This window comes from Marmota marmota, unplaced genomic scaffold (assembly GCF_001458135.2).
Source record: "Marmota marmota marmota unplaced genomic scaffold, marMar, whole genome shotgun sequence".
In the NCBI taxonomy this organism is placed as follows: Eukaryota; Metazoa; Chordata; class Mammalia; order Rodentia; family Sciuridae; genus Marmota; species Marmota marmota.
Genome location: NW_026000164.1, coordinates 10,984,045 through 11,004,560, shown reverse-complemented (window position 1 = coordinate 11,004,560; position 20,516 = coordinate 10,984,045). Strand labels below are relative to the sequence as shown.

General features: G+C 44.6%; 1 protein-coding gene across 13 annotated transcripts in view; it reads right to left on the bottom strand.

Annotated features, from left to right (window-relative positions):
• Dennd2a (DENN domain containing 2A) overlaps positions 1–20,516 on the bottom strand; it is a 107,042-nt gene that overhangs the window by 72,370 nt on the left and 14,156 nt on the right. For 2 of the 13 annotated variants that reach the window (XM_048786831.1, XM_048786832.1), the window contains exon 1: positions 18,928–20,507. The exons of 8 other annotated variants lie outside the window; for them this stretch is intronic. In XM_048786831.1, coding sequence (XP_048642788.1) covers positions 18,928–19,028 — 101 coding nt within the window. In that variant the 5' untranslated portion in view covers positions 19,029–20,507. Of the gene's footprint in view, positions 1–16,989; positions 17,336–18,927; positions 20,508–20,516 lie in introns of those variants that run through there. 3 more of the 13 variants (XM_048786833.1, XM_048786834.1, XM_015493764.2) reach the window with 3 other exon arrangements.

Sequence of the window (20,516 nt, the reverse complement as noted above, 5' to 3'; positions counted from 1 at the left end):
GCCTGTAATCCCAGCTACTCAGTGGTCTGAGTCAGGAGGATGGATAGTTCCAGGGCAGCCTGGAAACATACCAAGACTCTATCCCAAAAATAAAGTAAAATGGACTGTAACTCAGTGATAGAGCACTTGCCTAGTGTGCACCAGGCCCTGGGATCAATCACCAATTAAAAAAAAAAAAAAAACGCAAACCAAACCAAAAACAAAACAACAACAACAAAAACTCAGCAGGGAGGGGCTGAGATTATAACTCAGCAAAAGAGTGCTTGCCTTGCACATGTAAGGCACTGGGTTTGATCCTCAGCACCACATAAAAATAAATAAATAAAGATATTGTGTCCATCTTATCTTTTATTTATTTATTTATTTATTTTAGTTTTCGGCAGACACAATATCTTTTGTTTGTATGTGGTGCTGAGGATCGAACCCGGGCCGCACGCATGCCAGGCGAGCACGCTACCGCTTGAGCCACATCCCCAGCCCCTTGTGTCCATCTTAAAAAAAAAAAAACTCAGCAGAGACAACTTCTGAAAGTGAGGAATCATGGCCCCATCCTAGATAAAATGAATCAAGTCACCAAAGTAGGACCCAGGAATCTGCATTCAGAAGTTCCCCAGGGAATTCAAAGGCATAGGAGTTGTTGGTATAGAGCTGAACCATGAGGTTTATTTTCATGTCATTTAAAATATCAACCAGCATAGAAATATTTGATTTTGCCCGCTCTTTTGTAAAGTTGTATTTCACTCTAGCATCCAATTCTTCCTATTTCAGAGTATCCCAGGAAGCTGATGCAGGTGTTATCAGCACAAAGCAAGTTGGTCTTCTTCCTTGAACCAGGATACAGATACTCCTAGATGCTATTCCACTGATTCTTTCTGCTATAGTTTGGATCTTAAGTGTCCCCAAAAGGCAGATGTGTTAAAAGTTTGATTCCCAGCTTGGTATTATTGAGAGGTGGTAGAACCTAGGGCTGGGATTGTAGCTCAATGGTAGAGCACTTGCCTAGCAAGTGTGAGGCACTGGGTTCGATCCTCAGCACCAAATAAAAATAAATAAAGTCATTCATTGTGTCCATCTACAACTAAAGAAAAATATTTTTGAAAAGAGGTGGGGCCTAGTGGGAGGTCTTTAGGTCATTGGGGGTGTGCTTTTGAAGAGGATAATGGGACCCTGGCCCACTCCTTGCTCTCTTTGACTTCCAATGACCATGAGGTGAGTGATTTTCCTATACCATATGTTCCTGTCTTGATGTGCTACCTGACCAAAAACAACAGAACCAATCAATCATGGACTATAACCACTAAATTCTATTCTGGCTCCAAGGTAAACCTTTTTTCTTTATAAGATGATTATCACTTCCCTACACTGGCTTTAATATCAAGGCTCCTTTGCACTCTAAAAGAGGCCTCAAGATCAAGAACACAATCTGAGTAATGTCAAGACTTCTTTTGGTAGTGAATATTTGGCGACTTTTAACCACCTGGTCAGTATTTTCCTGACCTGCACCTGTCAGTCTGACAAATGAAGCCCCTGGGACCTGTAGCCAGAGCAGTCTAAGAATACAAACTGGACCACACTTGGTGATGTCCTGAGGCCAGAGGCAGCTCAAGAGGTCTTGTTCTCACTTTTGTAAACCCAGAAAGAATTTTCTCACATCTGTAGAACATCCTTATATATAGATGAATTTGGCCACCTTGGTAGCTAGAAACACATTTTCTACTTGACAACATTTGCAAATCCTGTTTTCCCCCTTGATCATTGGCAATGTGGAAATATTTCCATATGTTGCCTTTGGGTTTACCATTCTATAGAGGGTAAAGACAGAGAATGTATAATATATGGCTTTCTTGCAAGTGTACACTACTACAGTGTGGAAGGCTTAGGGAGTTGGTCAGTCCTCCCCAGTTAATGCTGGTGTTATTTCTCTGATAGAGGTTACAAAAGGCCAGGTGTGGTAGCCCACACCCGTAATCCCAGCAATTGGGGAGGCTAAGGCAGGAAGATCACAAATTTGAGGCCAGCTTCAGCCATTTTGTAAGAATCTGTCTCAAAATAAAAAATAAAAAGAACTGTGGCTATAGCTCAGTAGTTAAGTGCCCTGGGTTCAATCCCCTGTACCAAAAAAAAAAAAAAGGTTACAAAGTTATGAAATATGCTAATGCTGCTAAAATATGGCTAAATAGTCTGAATTCAGATAAATCATTTCTTTTTCTTTTTTTACACTGTGGATTGAACCCAGGGCCTCATGCATGCCAAGCATATGCTCTATCATTGAGCTTCACTCCCAGCCCCTACATATTTTATTTATTTGTTTGTTTGTTTGTTTATTTATTTTTGGTACCAGGGATTGAATTTAGGTACACTTAATCACCAAGCCACATTCCTGTAATCCCAGTGAATTGAGAGGTTAAGACATGAGGATTGCAAGTTCAAAGCCAACATCAGTAACTTAACAAGACCCTGAGCAATTTAGTGAGACTGTCTCAAAATAAAAACTAAAAAAGGGCTGAGGTACTGGGCATGATGGTGCATGCCTATAATCCCAGCAATTCGGGAAGCTAAGACTGGAGGATCACAAGTTCAAAGCCAACCTCAGCAACTTAGCGAGGTCCTCTCTCAAAATAAAAAATAATAATAAAAAAAGGGCTGGGGATGAAGCTCATTGGTTAAGTGCTTCTGAGTTCAATTCCCAGTAACCCCGCCCCCCCCCCCGAAAAAAAAAGTAGATTGGTGATTGCTGAGTTCAGGAATGGGGGTGGAAGAATGGGGAGTGCTTGCTCATCGGTAGGGAGTTTCTTCCTGAGGTGATGAAAATGCCCTAAAATCTGTTGTGAGGGCTAGGGATACAGCACAATGGTAGAGCTCTTATCTAGCACATACAAGGACCTGGGTTCAGTCTCCAGCACTGCCTAAAAAGAAAGAATTTTAAAAATACAGTGGATTGTGATGGTGGTTACACAACTCCATGAATATTATAAACCATTAAACTATACTTCGTGTGTGTATACGCGTGCGTGCACGTGGTGCTGAAGACTGAACCCAGAGCTTCATACATGCTCAGCAAGCCCTCTAACCTGTGGCACCCTCAGCAAGGCCCCCAGTTGCCACCACAGCTGCAAGGCACTCAGCTCTCTGAGTTCTTTGCTCCACAACTATTTTGCTTTGCCACAGTACTTCCTGAAAGGAGGAACAGGTAAAGTTTATTCTCATGACCTCTTCTCCATTAGTGACCACCAACACTTAGATCCTGGTCCACAGTAATCATTTCCCAGTATTGATATATCAATGGGTCCAAAATTGAGATTATACAGGGATCGACAGCTAACAGGGAAAGAGTTATCTAATTCATACCTCCAACTAATAGTTGTGTCTACTTTGCACAGGGAAAGGAGCAAAGCCTAGGAGAAATGCAAAATAGATTTATTTGTCCTTCCAAGAGTTTTCATTCTCAAACACAAGATGCACATGAATGTCTATAATACAAAACACAATATGATAAGTAGAACAGGTGAAGGTGAGGGCCCTTTGTGGAAGAGCAGCCCCTGAGCTGGGCTGGAGGATGGACCAAATCTCCTTTGGGCTGTATGGGTAAATAGCACAAATGTCTGCATAATCTCAGGATGATCAGCACTTAAGGAAGCATGAAAAGCAACAATGATCCTGCCTAACCGCAGATTCTGTCTACCTGATTTGTGGGCTTTCTTTGTAGGGTCAATCAACATGTGAACCAAGGCAGGATCTATGAACATAACTTGTGTAGACTTTCTGAAAGCTTTTGTCAAGATGATATCAGAAGCATAATGACCTTAACCATTTTTATTCTGAAATAATTTCAAGCTTACAGAACAGTTGCAAGAAGAGTACAGAAAACTTTCATATGCCCTTTATCCAAATCTATTAAAGACTATTTTGCTGGGTAGAGGTGCTCCCCTGTAATCCTAGCTTCTTAGGAGGCTGAGGCAAGAGGATCGTAAGTTTGACGAGCTGTCTCAAAATAAAAAATTAAAACAGGGTGTAATTCAGTGGTAAGCACTGATTTTTATGTCTAGTACTGCCAAAACAAAACAGTCCTACATGATTTTTTGGAGGTTCAGGAAAAATGAGAGCTATCCAGTCCCTAGAAGCTTCCAGTGAGCATGAATAAAAAAGAAAACAGAATGTAATGGGGGTGGGGGCATGGGAAAAATGGAAGAACTGTGATTAGGCAAAGGGGAGGGAGCATGGGGACAGGAAAGGTGGTGGCATGAGATAGACATCATTACCCTAGGTACATGTATGACTGCACATAGGTGTGACACTACAATGTGAAATGAAAAGTTGTGCTGCAATTGTGTACAATGAATCAAAATGCATTCTGCTGTCATATATACCTAATTAGAAATAATTAACTAATTAAAAAATGTTTAAAAAGAAAACAGAATGTAACAAAATCAGTTTACCAAAGTAAGCCCATCCAGGTCCAAGAGACAACTCAACCCTTATTCTACCCCTGCCATCCATCAGGCCCCTCCAGGTGGACACTGAATACCTTAGGACAAGATTACCAAACATGCAAAAAGAGCTAGAAAAACATTAAAACAAACAGAGATGGGAGGAAGTTGTGGGGAAGACTTTCCAACCTCATATGAAACACACTATAAAGCTTCTATAATTAAAACAGTGTGGGATAGCCACAAGAATAAACAGACCAGTGGTACAGAACAAAAAGTCAAGACATACAGAACTTATTATGTATGACAAAGGTAACATCTTAAATCACTAGGGAAAAGATGGACCTTCCTTCTTCTTATTTTTTTTTTGGCAGTCTAGGGGACTGAACCCAGGATCTCACACATGCTAGGAAAGCACTCTACCACTGAGTTCCACCTTCAGATCTGGACTTTTTAATAAATGGTGCTGAAATAACTGAAGAGCCCAAATGAATAGCATCCATTTACGATCACCCTTGAAAATCTGGATGTGCCTGAAGACCTTGTGAACTTCTGAGATGGGCCTAGCTCTTCCTCAGAGCAAGAAAGCCAGCTGCAGGAAAGAACTAGATTCACAAATGGGCTACAGTCTGAGGAGTTTACAGCCACCACTTCAATTTTCCCAATTTTCCTATTATCCTCACTTTGAAAATGAAAAGATCAAAGGTCAGACTTGCCTATTATCATAGTACTTAAATAGGAGAATTGGGAATCTAATCGTTATCTTTCTATTCCAAATTCTGTTTCACCCCTCAAAACTTGATATTTGCTCTTTCAATACCTTTGATTAGACTCATCTGGGATCATCACCCTCTCATGTCTGATGCAAGAATCTTCTATTCAGTGATGCTGGGGACAGTAACCTCAGAATGTGACCCTAAGGGTCAGGCTTTTGGGGGCAGCCTGACTTTCTTCTAAGGGCAGCAAGCAGTAAATAACTTTCATTCATAACCTTCTGGAAAGGTCAGGGTAAAGAAATTAACACTGTTAAAATCTGTCAGGCACTGTATTAAGCACAAACATAGTTACTCATAGAAATAATGCAGCTCCCAAGAGAAATAAAAACACATATGTTCTACAGGAATGTTCACAGTAGCATTATACATAATGACCAGAAAGCAGAAATAACCCAGAAGGCTAAATAAATAAAGGGTGGTATATCCATACAAGGGATGTTATTCAGTCATAAAGAAATAAAGTTTATATACATGCCACAACATGGATGAACCTTAAAAACATCATGCTAAGCAAATAGAAACCAGTTTAAAAAATCCACATCACACATGCCTGTAATCCTAGTTCTCCTGAGATTAAAGCAGGAGGATCGCAAATTTCAAGACAGCTTGGATAATTTGGCAAGATCCTTTCTCAAAATAAAAATAAAAAAGGGCTGGGTGTGTAGTACAGTAGTAGAATGCTCCTGTATTCAATCGCCAGTACTGGAGTGGGGAAAAAAGTATATCTATTATGTAATTCCATTATATGAAATGTTCCAAATAGGCCGATTCATAGATAAAATAGCTTGGTGGTTGCTTGGGATTTAAAGGAACTGGGGGGTGGGGTAGCTAAGGGGTATAAAGTGTTCCACAATTGTTATGATGATTGCTCAACTTTACACATACAAAAAAATTAAATTGCACACCTGATGAATTTTTATTGTATGTGAATTATAGCTCAAAATAAAATGGTCAGAAAGAGGAAGGAAGAAAAAGAAGGCACGTGGGCAAGCGGAGACTGAAGCACACAGCTGACAAATACCATCACTGCGCTTTAAAAGCTGGGTCTAGGGGCTGGGGTCGTGGCTCAGTGGCAGAGCGCTGCCCTGGCGTGTATGAGGCTCTGGGTCCATTCTCAGTACCGCATATAAATAAATGAATAAAGTAAAGGTCCATCAACAACTAAAATATTATTTAAGAAAAAAAAAAAAAAAGCTGGGTCTAGCCCCGAAGCCCTTCCTGTACTGCACCATTATATCCTTCGAGAGCAACTTCCAGTTTTGTTAAAGTACTTAGCGCGAACTTTAGGACTAGAGTTCCTGTGAACACGGACATTAAGACATGAGAGCAAAATGGTCGAGGAAACAAAGCACAGGCAGTGAATACGGCAGGCATGAGGCACAGCCGCCTACCTCACAAGGAGTCCTCGTTTCCGTCAAGCTCCCATTCCCTCCACCACGGGACACAAGGCCGCTAGCAGCCATATTTGAGCAATGGACCCACCCCCTGGTCACAGATGATTGGCTGCAAAGGAGGCCTGAGTCGAATCCAGCCAATCAGAGTCCGCTCCTGGAGAGAGGCATCCATCTCTGCGTTCCTGGAACCGGAAGCGCTCTGCACCCTTGGCCCTGGTGGGAGCCGTGAGTGGGGCAGTGGAAACGGACCCACGATGGTGGGAAGGTGGCTTTCCACCGCCTCGATCCAGCCCACTCCTGGCCGGGCCACCGCGGTTCCCACGGTTCCACAAGGTACCCTGTGCCCTCCTTTTTCTTAAACAACCCAAGGATACTACACTAACCCATAGCATCAAGTTCAATCTGCGTTCAGTTACTTTACCAAAGTGAGGAAAAAAGGAAAGAAAAAGCAACCGCTGTGTGCGTGTCCCTGTTTTAAAGATGAATCTGCTTCCAGATGGCTGAAGCTGAGCAAACTTCAGCTAAAGAAACTGAAGCCCCAGTTTTCCTCCAGCCTGCACAGAGGGTTGGGTGTAGGCCACCATTTTCTACACTACAGAGGTCACTAGAGCAGCTCTCAAGAAGTCCCCTTTTGGCCCTCTTCATGACACTGGCGATGCTAGGGACATATCTGAAGTCAGTATGGCCCATGTCAAGAGACCTAACCTTTTGAGGACCTGGGAAGTTATTACAAAACTTAGATGTACCGAACGCTCAGACCCTCGGATGAAATTAACTAGGCCTCAGTATCAGAAGGTGTACACTTTCCTTCCTTTCTTCCCAATAAAACCCCACTGCTAAAACTCTGGTGTATTTGAAATGGCCTGATGAGAAGTTACTGTGGATAACAAATGCATGTATGCCTTCTTGCTTTGGATCTACAATGTTTGCTAAAGCAGATCTCACATCCCCATCCCCCACTGGCAGGGAACACATATGAATGAAAAACATTTACAAGAGGCGGCCTAGTCTGGCGACCAGAAGGAAGAGCTGAGTTGACAGGAGGAAAAGGGATGACTGAATCCTTTTCCCATCCCTCTATTTATGGTAGTCATTTGGCTCCAGGAAATGCTGAGCCCCTTCTCCCAGGACCCTGTTGGGAGTGACGCCTGCACTGGCTGACCCAGCCTGCCACATCCTCCTCCTGGCCTCAACAGCTCTCTCCTCATGACCCAGTGGGTCACTGGGAATCCAGCCTGTAAATGACAGTGCTTCTTAGAGGTCCCAGTCCAGTAAGGAAATTCAAAAAGGGAATGCAAAAAGCGATATATAATGAAGCTAGAAAAGCCCTTGTCATGAAGATGTTCCCGAACAGGAACATAGGATGGTGACAGGCAAGAAATCAGGGCTGGAATGAACACACTGGCCCAGGAGGTTGTGGCTTGCCTAGCTTAGGCTGCATAGCCAACAAAGGCAGAAGCAGAATCCAAGGTTCTGTTGCCCTATCCAGGGCTCATTCACCTCTTCCACACTCCAACCCAGTAACTCACATTTCTGTAGAGAAGTTTCCTTAGGAGGACTGGGTTACATATTCTTGTTGTAGATATTTGCTATGGTTTCCATGTGAGATATCCCCCCAAAGCTCATGTGTGAGACAGTGTATGCTTAGAAGTGAGATGATTGGGTTATGAGAGCTTTAACCTAATAAGTGCATTTATCCAGATAGGAATTATCTGGATGGTAACTGTAAACAGGTAGGGTATGGCTGGGAGAGGTGGGTCATTGGAAGTGTGCCTTTGAGGTATATATTTTGTCTCAACAGCAGAAGTGTCTCTGCTTCTTGGTGGCCATGTCCAGACCTGCTTTCCTCCACCAACTCTTCTGCCAAGATGTTCTGCCTCATGTTGGGCCCAGAGCAATGGACTTGGCCATCTATAAACTTTTCCTCCTCTAAAATTGTTCTTGTCAGATCTTTTCATCACTGCAGTAAAAAATCTGATCAAATCTATGTTTCTTTTTTATTTTCCTTTTCCTTTGTTCTTCCTACCCCCAAAGCTTCTCTTTGTCAGCTGAGAAGCCAGGCTCTTCACAACCCAGACAGATTTCTGGAGTTAGTGTGTTTTTGTTTTTTAACTGAGAAATGTTCTTTGTTACTAGGATGCTGAGGGTTTTTGTTGTTGTTTGTTTGTTTTGTTTTAAGCAAGAAAAACCCAAGGGCTGGTGAGTATAATTCAGTGGTAGAGTGCTTATTGTCTAAAATGTATTAGTCTCTAGGTTTGAGTCCCAGAAACATAAAAAAAAAAAAAGCCCAGTTATCGAGTTATCAGGTAATACTAACTATGAGCTCCTATTAAATGTTTTTCCACAAAGAAACAGAGAATAGACCAAAGCAGTCATAACAGAAATCCACGTATGCCAGACTGAGTAGGAGGCTATATTATTTCACATTCAAAGTCCTCTCCATTTGACATAGCACCTGGTGATCAACGCTTTTACAGCTGACATGTACATACAAAATACCATGACCAAGTTCATTTCATGCAAAAGAGAATAGATAGAGTGTCCTATTGGCAAAGTTACTCCTGGGGTTTGGGGAGTTAAAATTTCCTCATTCCCACACTATGTTTGTAATCTTGCTTGGGTACTTCCCCACCTTCTGTGTTATTACATTCCCCACCAAGTCTAGCTGAAATCCCAACTTTTTCCATAAAAGCTATCCTGACTACCCCAAGCTAAAGTTCTTCCTCCCTCCTCTGAATTTCTATTAACTTATCTACACTTGATTAAATATATGTGCCTTGTGTTCTCTTGTTGTTGGCTTCAAATATTATTTAAATATTTTTTAATATTTATTTTTTAGTTTTAGGTGGACACAATATCTTTATTTTATTTTTATGTGGTGCTGAGAATCTAACCCACTGCCTCACATATGCTAGGTGAGCGCTCTACTGTTGGAGCCACATCCCCAGCCCCCAAATATTATTTAAATATTTTTATTTAAGGTTTCACATGTTTATGTTTTGACATCTCAGATGAGACTGCAATCATGAATGAATCTCTAACATTATTGGTTGGACACAAGCTGTTTCATTTTTATTTTTTTGCACCAGGGATTGAACCCTGGGGCGCTTAACCACTGAGCCACATACCCAGCCCTTTTTTATTTTGAGATAGGGTCTCACTAAATTCCTTAGGACTTGCTAAGCTTCTGAGGCCGACTTTGAATTTGTGATCCTCCTGCCTCAGCCTCCTGAGCCAATGGGATTACAGGCTTGTGCCACTGCACCTAGCTCACTGCATCTTTATGCTAGTCCCACTATTTCCCCCTTTATAGAAACCAGTGTCTGGAGGGATGAACTTTTCCTATGGCTACAGGGTTGCTGAATGAATACTATCGATTAGAGTTCAGATGCCTAACATGTGTGTGCCTAAGAGGCAGGGTACAGTCTTCCATTCCTGGATCCAGAAGAAGGACTCTGTGAATTGTTAAGAGCTGATTTTATTCCAAGCAGCCAGCAGCCAGTCCCTCTCTAGCCCTCCTCTACCTCCCTGCCCACCGTGCATGCCCTGGCACCAAGACACTGCCTGGCTGGCTTGCTGCACTCCCAGCAGCAGCCCTCTCAGTTACCATCTTGTGACTTCTTTTCCCCCTGCAGGCTTTCCTGATGTTCATTTTAACTCAACCTCATCAAACAGTACTACTGAGAAGGGAAGAAGGGCCACTCTGCTTGACTGTCCTGGCCTCTGGGCACCCAGACAGCCCCAGGGCCTACTCCAGCCAGGGCTGAAGGCTCACATCGCATAGCCAAATAGCTCCTTGAATGGAATGCACCTGAAGGTCACGTTCACTTGCTTCCTGGCAGCCACCTCTCTCCAGCTGTGCTGCCTGAACACTCCTTGCTTCCCTACCCCCCTCTTTCCCTCTCTCCTTCCTGTCCTCCTCTTCCTTTCCTCCCCCTCAGACTCCTTCCCACCCTCTTTTGCTGGCTTCTGTTCTTTCTTTCCATGAGCAGAGAGTTTCCAGGCCTGGCCCTCCGCCAGCACATTTGGACAAAAGGCAGCAATCTTAGAGGGAGACGTCATCTCCCATCCCCATCCACGGGGCCAGCACAAGAGAGTTGAGCGGAGGCTGCTCCCCTAGCTGCTCCCAGGTTCTGGGAAAGGAGCAGGAGAGATGGAATATCATAGGGGCTAAAGCAAAGGATTTGGAACCAGACAGATCCAGGTTCCAACTCCAGTGAACTCTAAGAGCTGCAGGACCTTGGGCAAGTTACTTTCCTAAGCCTCAGTCCTCTCAGTACTGAGAGCAGGACCTGCTTTGAAAGGCTGGAAAAGATGAAGTGAGAGAGCTCCCTCCCACAAAGCCCCAGGACAGGGCATGTCCTGTGAAAAGCAACCAACAAATGTATTCCTGGTTACAAAGTACACCGAACCCTGCGGAATAATACCAACATGAATGATGACACAGAACCATGTGTTAAAAAATAACAATAATACCATCTCTTCAACTCATCCAGAGGGCTGCTTACCCAGCCTTGTTTATCTGCAAGTGTGGTAAAACTCTAAAACACTCTTCAACAGGGCTGGGAATGTAGCTCCATGAATGTAGCTCAATGATGGAGCACTTGCCTAGCATACACAAGGCTATATGGGTTCGATCCCTGGCATTGCAAACAACTCTCAAATGTATGACACTGTAACAATGTAATCATGCAAAAACTGGTTTTGAAATTTTTAGAGGAAGTCAGGAATGGTGGCACACGCCTGTAATCCCAGCGCTTCAGGAGGCTGAGGCAGGAGATTCATGAGTTCAAAACCAGTCAGCCTCAGCAAATTAGCGAGGCCCTCAGCCAACTAAGGAGGCCCTGTCTCTAAATAAAATATAAAAAAAGGGTTGGGGGAGTTGCTCAGTGGTTAAGGCCCCGGGGTTCAGTCCTTGGTACCAAAAAAAAAAAATTATTAGGGGACCTGACCCCATTTCCTTTACAGGAGAAGCATGCACCCCAAGCAGTGGCCAGCATTCAGCCTCACAGGTTACAAGGCCAGCCTGAGTGTGAGGAGGAGGCCACCCTGAAAACACAGCAGCCTGTCCTGGCCGCCTCCTTCCCATGCTCTTTTCCAGCTCTCTAAGAGCTGAGGCCCCTATTTCTGTTTGTTTACTCTCTGTGCCTGGCATTTTATAGTCAGAAGTTGTGCAGTGCCTGGAAATATGCTCATTTTTATTTAGCTAAATTTCAATATATGGAAAATTATCTTTTGCCTGTGATTTCATTTAGGTAATCTGAGCCAGCATGAATGGATCTGAAACTAATCAATAAGATTAATCAACATGCTGCACACAGTATCTATAGGAGGTGCTGAAGGAATGGTCCTATCTCAATCAAGATAACACATAAACCCAGTCAACCAAATGGCAATAAGAGATTGTAATCATTAAGACAAAAAGACAAGATGAGTCAAGGGAATGCCTGATAGCATATTTAATAAAAATCACAATGTGACATTGGTTAAAGATTAAATTTAAACTACAGTGGCTAGTGTTACGAAACAAATACAAACTGGAGGAATTTAGAGGACAATGAAAGAGGAGTCACAGACTGCTTCAAAAAAGGAGGTAGAATTTGGCCCTTCAATACTTAGGTGTGATACAGTTTGAGTGTGGTCTGTCCCCTCTGAAACTCATGTGGAAATTTAATCCCCCTAATGAGATATTAAGAGGTGAGATCAGGTAGGACCCTTAAAGGTGATTAGGACTCTGTCCTCCTGAGTGGGGCAATCCATGTATACAGTTAGTGGGGTATCTAGAGAGTGGGTCTGCTAAAAAAACCAGTTTGGTTTGGTCTCAGTTTCCCGTTTCTCATCATATAATGCTGGGCACCATCTCAGGACTTTGCCAACAAGAAGGGTCTCACCAGATGCAGCTCCTGGACCTTGGACCAGAACCATGAGCCAAAATAAACATCTTTCATTATAACGTACCCAGTCTCTAATACTGTACAACAGAAAACAGACCACAACAGCTGTGTTCCAATAGTTGGAAAAAGAAAAGTATTCAAGGCAAGGTGAGAGCATAAAGAAAAGGAGAAGGTGTACTCTGGCCACTGTGATGACTGACCTAGTGGTGCTGGAGCGAAGGACGTGGGTAGGGAATGGGAGAAGATGGAACACTCAGGTAGGCTAGATGTCAAGACGCTCTGAAAGTAAGAAGGAAGGTAAGGCTTCCTCCCCTAGAAAATGAAAAAGGGCCTGATGGAGATGTGTTTTCTTTTGCCCATGTTAGGGGGAGAGTGCCACACTCAGGAGACACGAGTAGAGCAGGCAGTTGGAGGGGATGAACTAGATATCTGGTGGAAGAACAGTTCCGCAGGGGTGAAGCTGGAAGGGTTCTTGTGAGCATGAATGAGCTGTCTGGGGAAGGAAGTGCAGAAAAGGCAGAGTGAAGGACTGAGGCATGGGTGCTCCTTCCTATCACTTCACTCTTGACTGGCTTTTTCACCTGGACCTTCCAGCTAGAAGGTGGGATCTGATGGCATGTCCAATCCAACACATGCATTAGACTTTTTTTTCTTTCTTTTTTTTTTTAAAGACAGAACTTGCTGTGTTTTCCAGACTGGCCTGGTACTCTTGGGCTCAAGCAATCCTTATGCCTCAGCCTCCAGACTACAGGCACATGCCACCACGCCCGGCTTCTGGACTTCTCTACTAATGTCTAGTCCAGATCATGGGCTACAGGGAGTGATGCATAAATGTTTGTTGAATGCAAAACAACTGGTGAAGATCTCTGTTTTGAAAGACAATTAGGACAACCAAAATGTATGGTGTCTAGGGTGAGGAAGATTTAAAATATGCAATTAAAATGTGACATGGGCTGGGCAGAGTGGCACACACCTGTACTCCCAATTACTCAGGAGGCTGAGGCAGGAGGATTGCAAGTTTGAGTCTAGCCTCGGCAATTTAGCAAGGCCCTGTCTCAAAATAAAAAATGTAAAAAAAGGCTGGGAGGGTGGTGGTGGTGCTGGGAATAAGGCTCAGTGGTAGAGCACTTGCCTAGCATTCACCAGGCCCTGGGTTCAATTCCCAGTGTGGGGGGGCAGAATATTTACCAACTAGTAGAGCAGCACCTCAATATTTTGACAACTGGCCCAAATATATCAGGGCATAGCAGTTTTTTTATATTTATTTTTTAGTTTTTATTTTTACACAATATCTTTATTTTACATTTATATGGTGCTAAGGATCAAACTCAGTGCCTCAAGCATGCTAGGCGAGCATTCTACCACTGAGCCACAACCCTAGCCCCAGCATAGCAGTTTTATACTAACCTTATTGGGTTTCAAGAAAGGAAGAGTCAGGAACATACAGTACATTAGCAAAATCAAGAACCTAGAGAACAGTGAACTGGCCGTTGATTTCCCTATTAGTAACCTGGGATAAAATTTCAGCAGATGGTTAGGAACCGAAGCCAGATTTCAGGGGTGTGGGGAGGACTTGAAGACCTGCCCCAGGGGACTCTTCCAGTTCTTTGCTTCTCTCACCACCCTGCAAATAACATCCTCCTTCTTTCTTCCTCCAATAAATAAGCAGCCTGAATCCCAAGCTGCATGTATACCTAGAAGCAGCCACTTTACCCGCTTTCCCCACTCTTTGCCCCTGTCCCAGGCATGGAATCTTGGCTGTCCTGTGTTCAGGGAGGAAAGCTGGGATAAGAGGCTCCCTTGGCCCTGACTCCACGGAGCTGGACTCTCCAAGTGTGGTTGTTTTGAGAGGCATTAAGCAGCGCTCTCCTCTGACATTTTGTTTTCCCACCCCATTAGTCACTGTAGTTCACTGAGGGGTAAACAGAGTTCATTGGTCTCCCTTTGATGTCCTGGGAGCTTGTGGATGTTTGCTGATTGACACAAATACAAATGATGAAATGGACCAGATAGAAAGGATGTCAGTTGTTACAGATGCCCGGAAGTTATCTTTGGGGTTAGATGACCACTGCTTCATTCCAAGTTGGAATGAATCTCACCTGCAGCTCAGAGTGTCGGGTGGAGGACTCCTCTGAGTACCATGAGAGCCAGAGACAATGCCCTGGCAGGGAAGCCCAGAGCACAAGCCAGTGCTTCAAGAAGCTCCTTTCTGTCTTACTACCAGCCACCTTGACCGAGTCTGTGGCTGAGAGATTAGCCTTACTACAACCACAACGGGTGCAAGTTCTGTGTCTCAGGCTGCCCTCTCACTCCTGTGCAGGAACCAAACCAGGGCATCCAGCATCTTCCCCAGCTGACTTCTCTGACTAAGTGCATTCAGCTTTTGCAGTGATTTGGGGCATAATCCCATAAAACACTTTTGCTGGATCTTCTGGGGAGGTCCAGCCTATATTGCCCAGGACTTGAGAACCAGAAATAAAAAGGCTGTTATGTCCTGCTCTGGCGCTTCCAGTTTGCTGGGGCAAGGCAGTCAGTTATGAGACTTTTCCAAGGGCAGTAGTACCCATCTCCTCTAACTCATTCAAAAGGAACAAGAAAGTCACATGTAGCCTCAGCTGGGGCAGCTATCCACCTGCCCCCTCCCCTTCCCTGGACTCAGGCTCCGACTCTAGGGGGATAAGAAAGACCAGAGGACAGAGGGATGAGATCAAGTCATCTCTACCTGGGGACAGTACACCTACGCCAGCAAGGATGCGTCCAACCCTCAGCCTTTGCCACAAGATGCAGTTATAGGACGGTCCAGGTTCAGCCTGTTGTACATCAATTGACAACTCATTTTTTATGCTAGGCACAGGGGCACGTGCCTATAGTCCCAGTTACTCAGGAGGCAGAGATAGGAAGATCATTTAGAAATTTGGGACCAGCCTGGGCAATGTAAACCCATCCCTTCTGTTAAAACTTTTTTTTTTTTAGTGCACATTTCTGTTTTTATTGTTTGTTATTATTTATTTGAACTCTGGGTTTTCATTTCCCAGAAGAAAAGAGTGGGAGAGAGGAGGAGGAGAGAGAGAACTCCCTTTTTGCTTTAGAAACTGACCCAGTTTGTGATTTTTAAAAAATATTTTTCTAATTGTCGATGGACCTTTATTTTATTTATTTATATGTTATGCTGAGAATCAAACCCAGTGCCTCGCACATGTTAGGCAAGTGCTCTACCACTGAGCTACAGTTCAAGCCCTTAGTTTTTGATTTTTTTCTTCTTTTTGGTAGACCAGGAATGGAACCCCAGGCTTTGGATAAGCTAGGCAAATGTGGTACCACTGAGCTATACCCCAGCCCTGATACCTATTTTAATGTAGCAATTCCACTTCTAGGGTTGGATTGTTTTTAGATTTATGTGTGTGTGTGTGTGTGTGTGTGTGTTACTAGGGATTGAACCCAGGGCCTTGTGCATGCGAGGCAAGCACTCTACCAACTAGCTATATCCCCAGCCTAGGATTGTATCTTATGGAATACCGGGACAAGGGCTGGAGAGGGCTTGTGACAACATCACTTATAATAGCTAAAATTGAAAACAACCAATTGCCCATAAACCAGTTTTGTTAAACAAATTAAATCAATCCATATAAAGGAAACCTGGGAAGCTGTTACAAAGAAGGCTGTGTAAGCACTACACAAAAATTGCCCTCACAAAATGTTTCTACATTATGATAACATGTTGCAGACCAATAAGTAGCACTTGCCTCTATTTCTGTAAATAAACAAAAATATCATATGCCAAGAAAAAATGTCTAGGAGGATTCATGATATATACCAAACAGTGCCGGCCTTTCAGGCAGGGGATAGTATAGAATAAACTTTCATTTCTCATCTTATTCTTTTCATGTATTGCTTAAGTTTCACAGCAAATATGATTTTCAGATTTTACATATGTATACATAGAAAATTTATATATATAAGGAAAATTAAAACTGTAAAGTACACTTTTTTAAAGACCAAAATAACAGAAGGAAACACATTTAACACTCTGCTTAAACTGCTCTGACAAGCTCTTGGGGTGAGACCTGCAGCCTATGGAAGGCCTAGTCATGATAGAGTACAGCCTTGGTCACTGTCACGGTCACGTCCACAGCTCCCCATCCCAGTCCCTTCCCAGCTCAATCTGTACCACTGAGGGACTCGGTGTTTTCCCTAAACTTGCTACAGAGTGATTCACCCCTGCCTTCCCTGAGGCCAGGAGAAAAACCCGTAACTTGGTTTTCCACAGTTCAGCCAGTTAGAAAGGGGTCTCAGGCTTACCTCTCTTTTAGCCCCACTGAACTACAGCCAAGGACCAAGCAACAGCTCTAGGCCCCAGCTGGTAAAGAGCCTAATATTTAGGCAAACTGAGAGCTAACAGGATAGATTTTTGCCCAAATCAGGCACTGATTTTTAACACCAGCCATAAAAGACAATCTGACCATCGTTTTCCATGTGGAGAATTGAGTTAATCACTCACCTTCTGTTATTAAAGGGGTCCAGTGGCCTGGCAGCTTTTCCGCTGGGTGAAGTACAGAGAGTTTTAAGAGAGCTGGGGTAACCTTGAATTGTGAGGAGGTCAGCTGGTTCTAGTGAAGGAAAAGGGGTTCAGGCCCGGATACACAGGATGACAGGTGGGCCCAGGGCTCGGTCCCCAGAGCCACAGAAGACCAGGGGTGCATGCTAAGAAGCACAGCTGAGGACAGCAAGCTGCCACAGCTTACAAGGGTCTGCACAACCAACCTATGAGAAAACAGTTTCAGTAGACTCTCTCCAAGAAACACCACTCAGGCACAGCACCAGGGAAGGAACTGCTGAACCCTAGCTTCAGCAAGAATACAGGAGGACCTGGCAAGACCTCAGGGTAAGGCAGTGAGACCAGCAGGACACAGGCCCAAGCAGGGTGGGCCTTGGCCACTTACTACCCATGCATCCCCCCAATCCCACTCCACCCTGCATCTTTTGCAATCTGAGGTTTCTATCCCTCCTGTGATGTTAAAGCAATTGGCTGTACCTTAAAATCATCTGGAGACTTTAACAAATGCTGATACCCAAAGCCCACTCTCAGAGACTTTGCTTTAATTGATCTAGGGTGGGACCCAGGCATCAATTATTTTGAAAATCCTCCTTCCTGGGATTGAGAGTATAGCTCAGTGGTAGAGCCCTTGCCCAGCCTGGGAGGCCCTGGGTTCAATTCCCAGTACCACAGAACAGAACAATCCCCCTCTCTTGCATTTCAATGTATAACCTCAAGGTACTCCAAGTTAAAAAAAAATTAAGAAACTTGATGTGGGGACAGAATTCTAGACCTATTCACTGTTAATTTAAGACAACTAAAGTTGACTAGAAAAAATAGTGTAAATTTTAGAAGGCACCTGAGCAAGGCATGAATCTAGATTCTGCAGGTTTCCTGCCTTCTGTGGACACCAAAGGGAAGGGCTGGCCAGGAGATCTCCTCACTTTCCTCCTTTCTCCACAACTTCCTGGTGTTGTAGCCAACAAGATTCTCATACTCCCGTTCTCCCCTGGGAGGGGATCTTTGGTCTTCAAAATCCCGCTCCCTTAAATGCAGGCTAAATATCAGGTCTGGGTGCAGAAAGACCTGGACCACCCTGGGAAGTGGATTAGCAGCCCTAAATGCTGCTCCCACCCCACTTGCCTGTTGCCCTGTTGGTCAGGATTCCTGGGTGTTAGCTCTGCCAACGCCAGAGGCCCTGCCTGGCCCCTTCTCCAGGAGTCTCAGCCCACCCACCTACGGCCACGCAGGATGTGTCTTCTTCCCTTGTGGTTGGGCATCCTGGGGGGTTTTGCTTTCTATATTCACGGAAGTAGATGTCACTTCTTCCCTTGAGTGACCACTGTCTGCTCTCTACCGGGTTCTCTGGCTCTAGCAGTTCTGTGTCATGACTGTCCACACCCAAAGCTGACAGCCCTAAGTACGCTCCTCTAGTCCTAAGAGGCAGATGGCATCGGAAGCAAGTCATGTGCAGTTCTATCTTGCTATCTTTTGTAACACCAATAATGATTTTTTTCCTTTTTATTGTATTATCCATATTTTTGTTTTGTTTATACAATGAAGACTTTTTTTCTATGTCATTCTCTTAGTCTTTACATAAAGTTCCCTTGATAAACTCCCAGCTGAGTTCAATTCCAGGAAAAAATCTTGTTCTGAAAATTAATTTGTATGCTTTCTGTTGTCCCAAATCCAAAACTATGCAATCCAGTGTATTTTTGTTTGTTCCTAAGTTGCCAAAAAACTTAGAGCCAAATTCATTGTCCAAGTATTGCGATCTGCTCAATTTGGGCCATTCAAAATGTCCACTCCTTTTGCTTTGCTTTTTCTCCTGGGCATTTTTGTACTTGATTTTAGTCTAAGTTACCTCACCCTGCGCCCAAAACAGTCCACAGCAGTGCCTACCTCTTGACCTTGGGAATCCTTTTGTCCTCTCCTGCCCCACCACTGCTGTCACCCTGCTCAGTAAGAATCCGGGTCTGGATGTTGCAAAGATTTGGTCTCATCCTCCTCCAGGTCTCCACCCAACAATGAGTGAGCTTTCTAAGACACAAATCTGACCACTGGGAACTCCTCCTCCTGAAGAGCCTTCCTTGCCCTGCCTTCCCCCAAGCCCTCCCAACACACACACACACACACACACACACACACACTCTTCCACACTGCAGGCTTGCCGAATCTCAGTGACTTTACATTCACTGTTCAACAAAGCTGAAACAACCTTGACTGCTTTGTTTTCTCTGTAGAGAAGTTTCCAGGGTTCGGCCCAAGCATCAGCTCTCTGTGGGCCTTCCCTGAGCTGGGGGTCCCTCCTCTGGTCTTTCTCACTCTGTGGCTGGATTACTCGCAGCCAGGTCAGACCAAGTTTTAATTTTGCTTCACTACTCAGTCAGGATGATGAGTTCCTGGAAAGATGGAAGAGGTATTCTTCATCCCTGTGTTGAAGACATGGCTCAGACAGGGTTCAATTATCCCAGAATAAAGGACAGGACACCAGCCCCTCTGCCAGCCTTTTTGTTGTCCTGCCTCAAAACACGGTCTCTAGCCAGCACACCTGAATCCCAGGGGCTCAGGAGGCTGAGGCAGGAGGATGGAGAAAGTTCAAGGCCAGCCTCAGCAACTTAGGGAGGCCCTGTCTCAAAATACAAAATAAAAGGGGCTGTAAAAATGTCTCCGTTTGCCCTGGACTTCCTCTCAGAATTCCATTCTATGCCTCCCACCCCCAAAACTTTCTACTCCACTCTGGATGTTTCACATTGCAAGGAGAAATGATTTTTTTTTTTTTAAATTTTATGTAGTAACCACAGAGAGTATAAGCATTCAATAACAAATCACTATAGAGTGTCTATTGTAACCCTATCACCCCGCCCCATTATTACCCAACCTCATCTGGGGTGTTTAAGTCATCCCTTGAAGCCTTCTGAGCACAAGCCAGAAGTCTGCCTGCTCCTTCCCCAGCACCAGCGGGTGAAAGCTGGATCTCTGCTCTTCCCCTGCTCCAATCCACGGCCCTACTGCGCACTCTCAGCTTCCTGTCCTGGCTGCTCACAACAGGATTCCACAGGTCTTGGTTCTGCTCGGTGGTCAGAATCCAGATCCCTGCGACCCTCGTAAACTTGATTATATCCTGTGTTGTTAAGAGACTTCCCCTAGACTTCATCTGTTCCCAACTCCATCCTTAGGGAAAAAGAGGGAGAAGTAAGATTCAATCATCTTTACCTTCCAGCTTCCCCAAGACTGCAAATTCCGACCACAGCGAGGGGGTGGGGGCTGGCTGCTCAGGCGCCCCGATCTTCCCCCCGCGAGCGCACCCGCGCGCACTCACACTCACGCGCACTCACACTCACGTCCCCTGTGGCCCAGCACCGCTTAGTGCGAGGACCCCGCCCAGTTCTGCAGGTCTCCGGGCGAGGGACGGCGGCTTCCCGACCCGGGAGGAGGTCTGGATCGCACTTTGCTGAAGTCCGCGGGCGGGCTGAAGCGCCCCGCAGGAC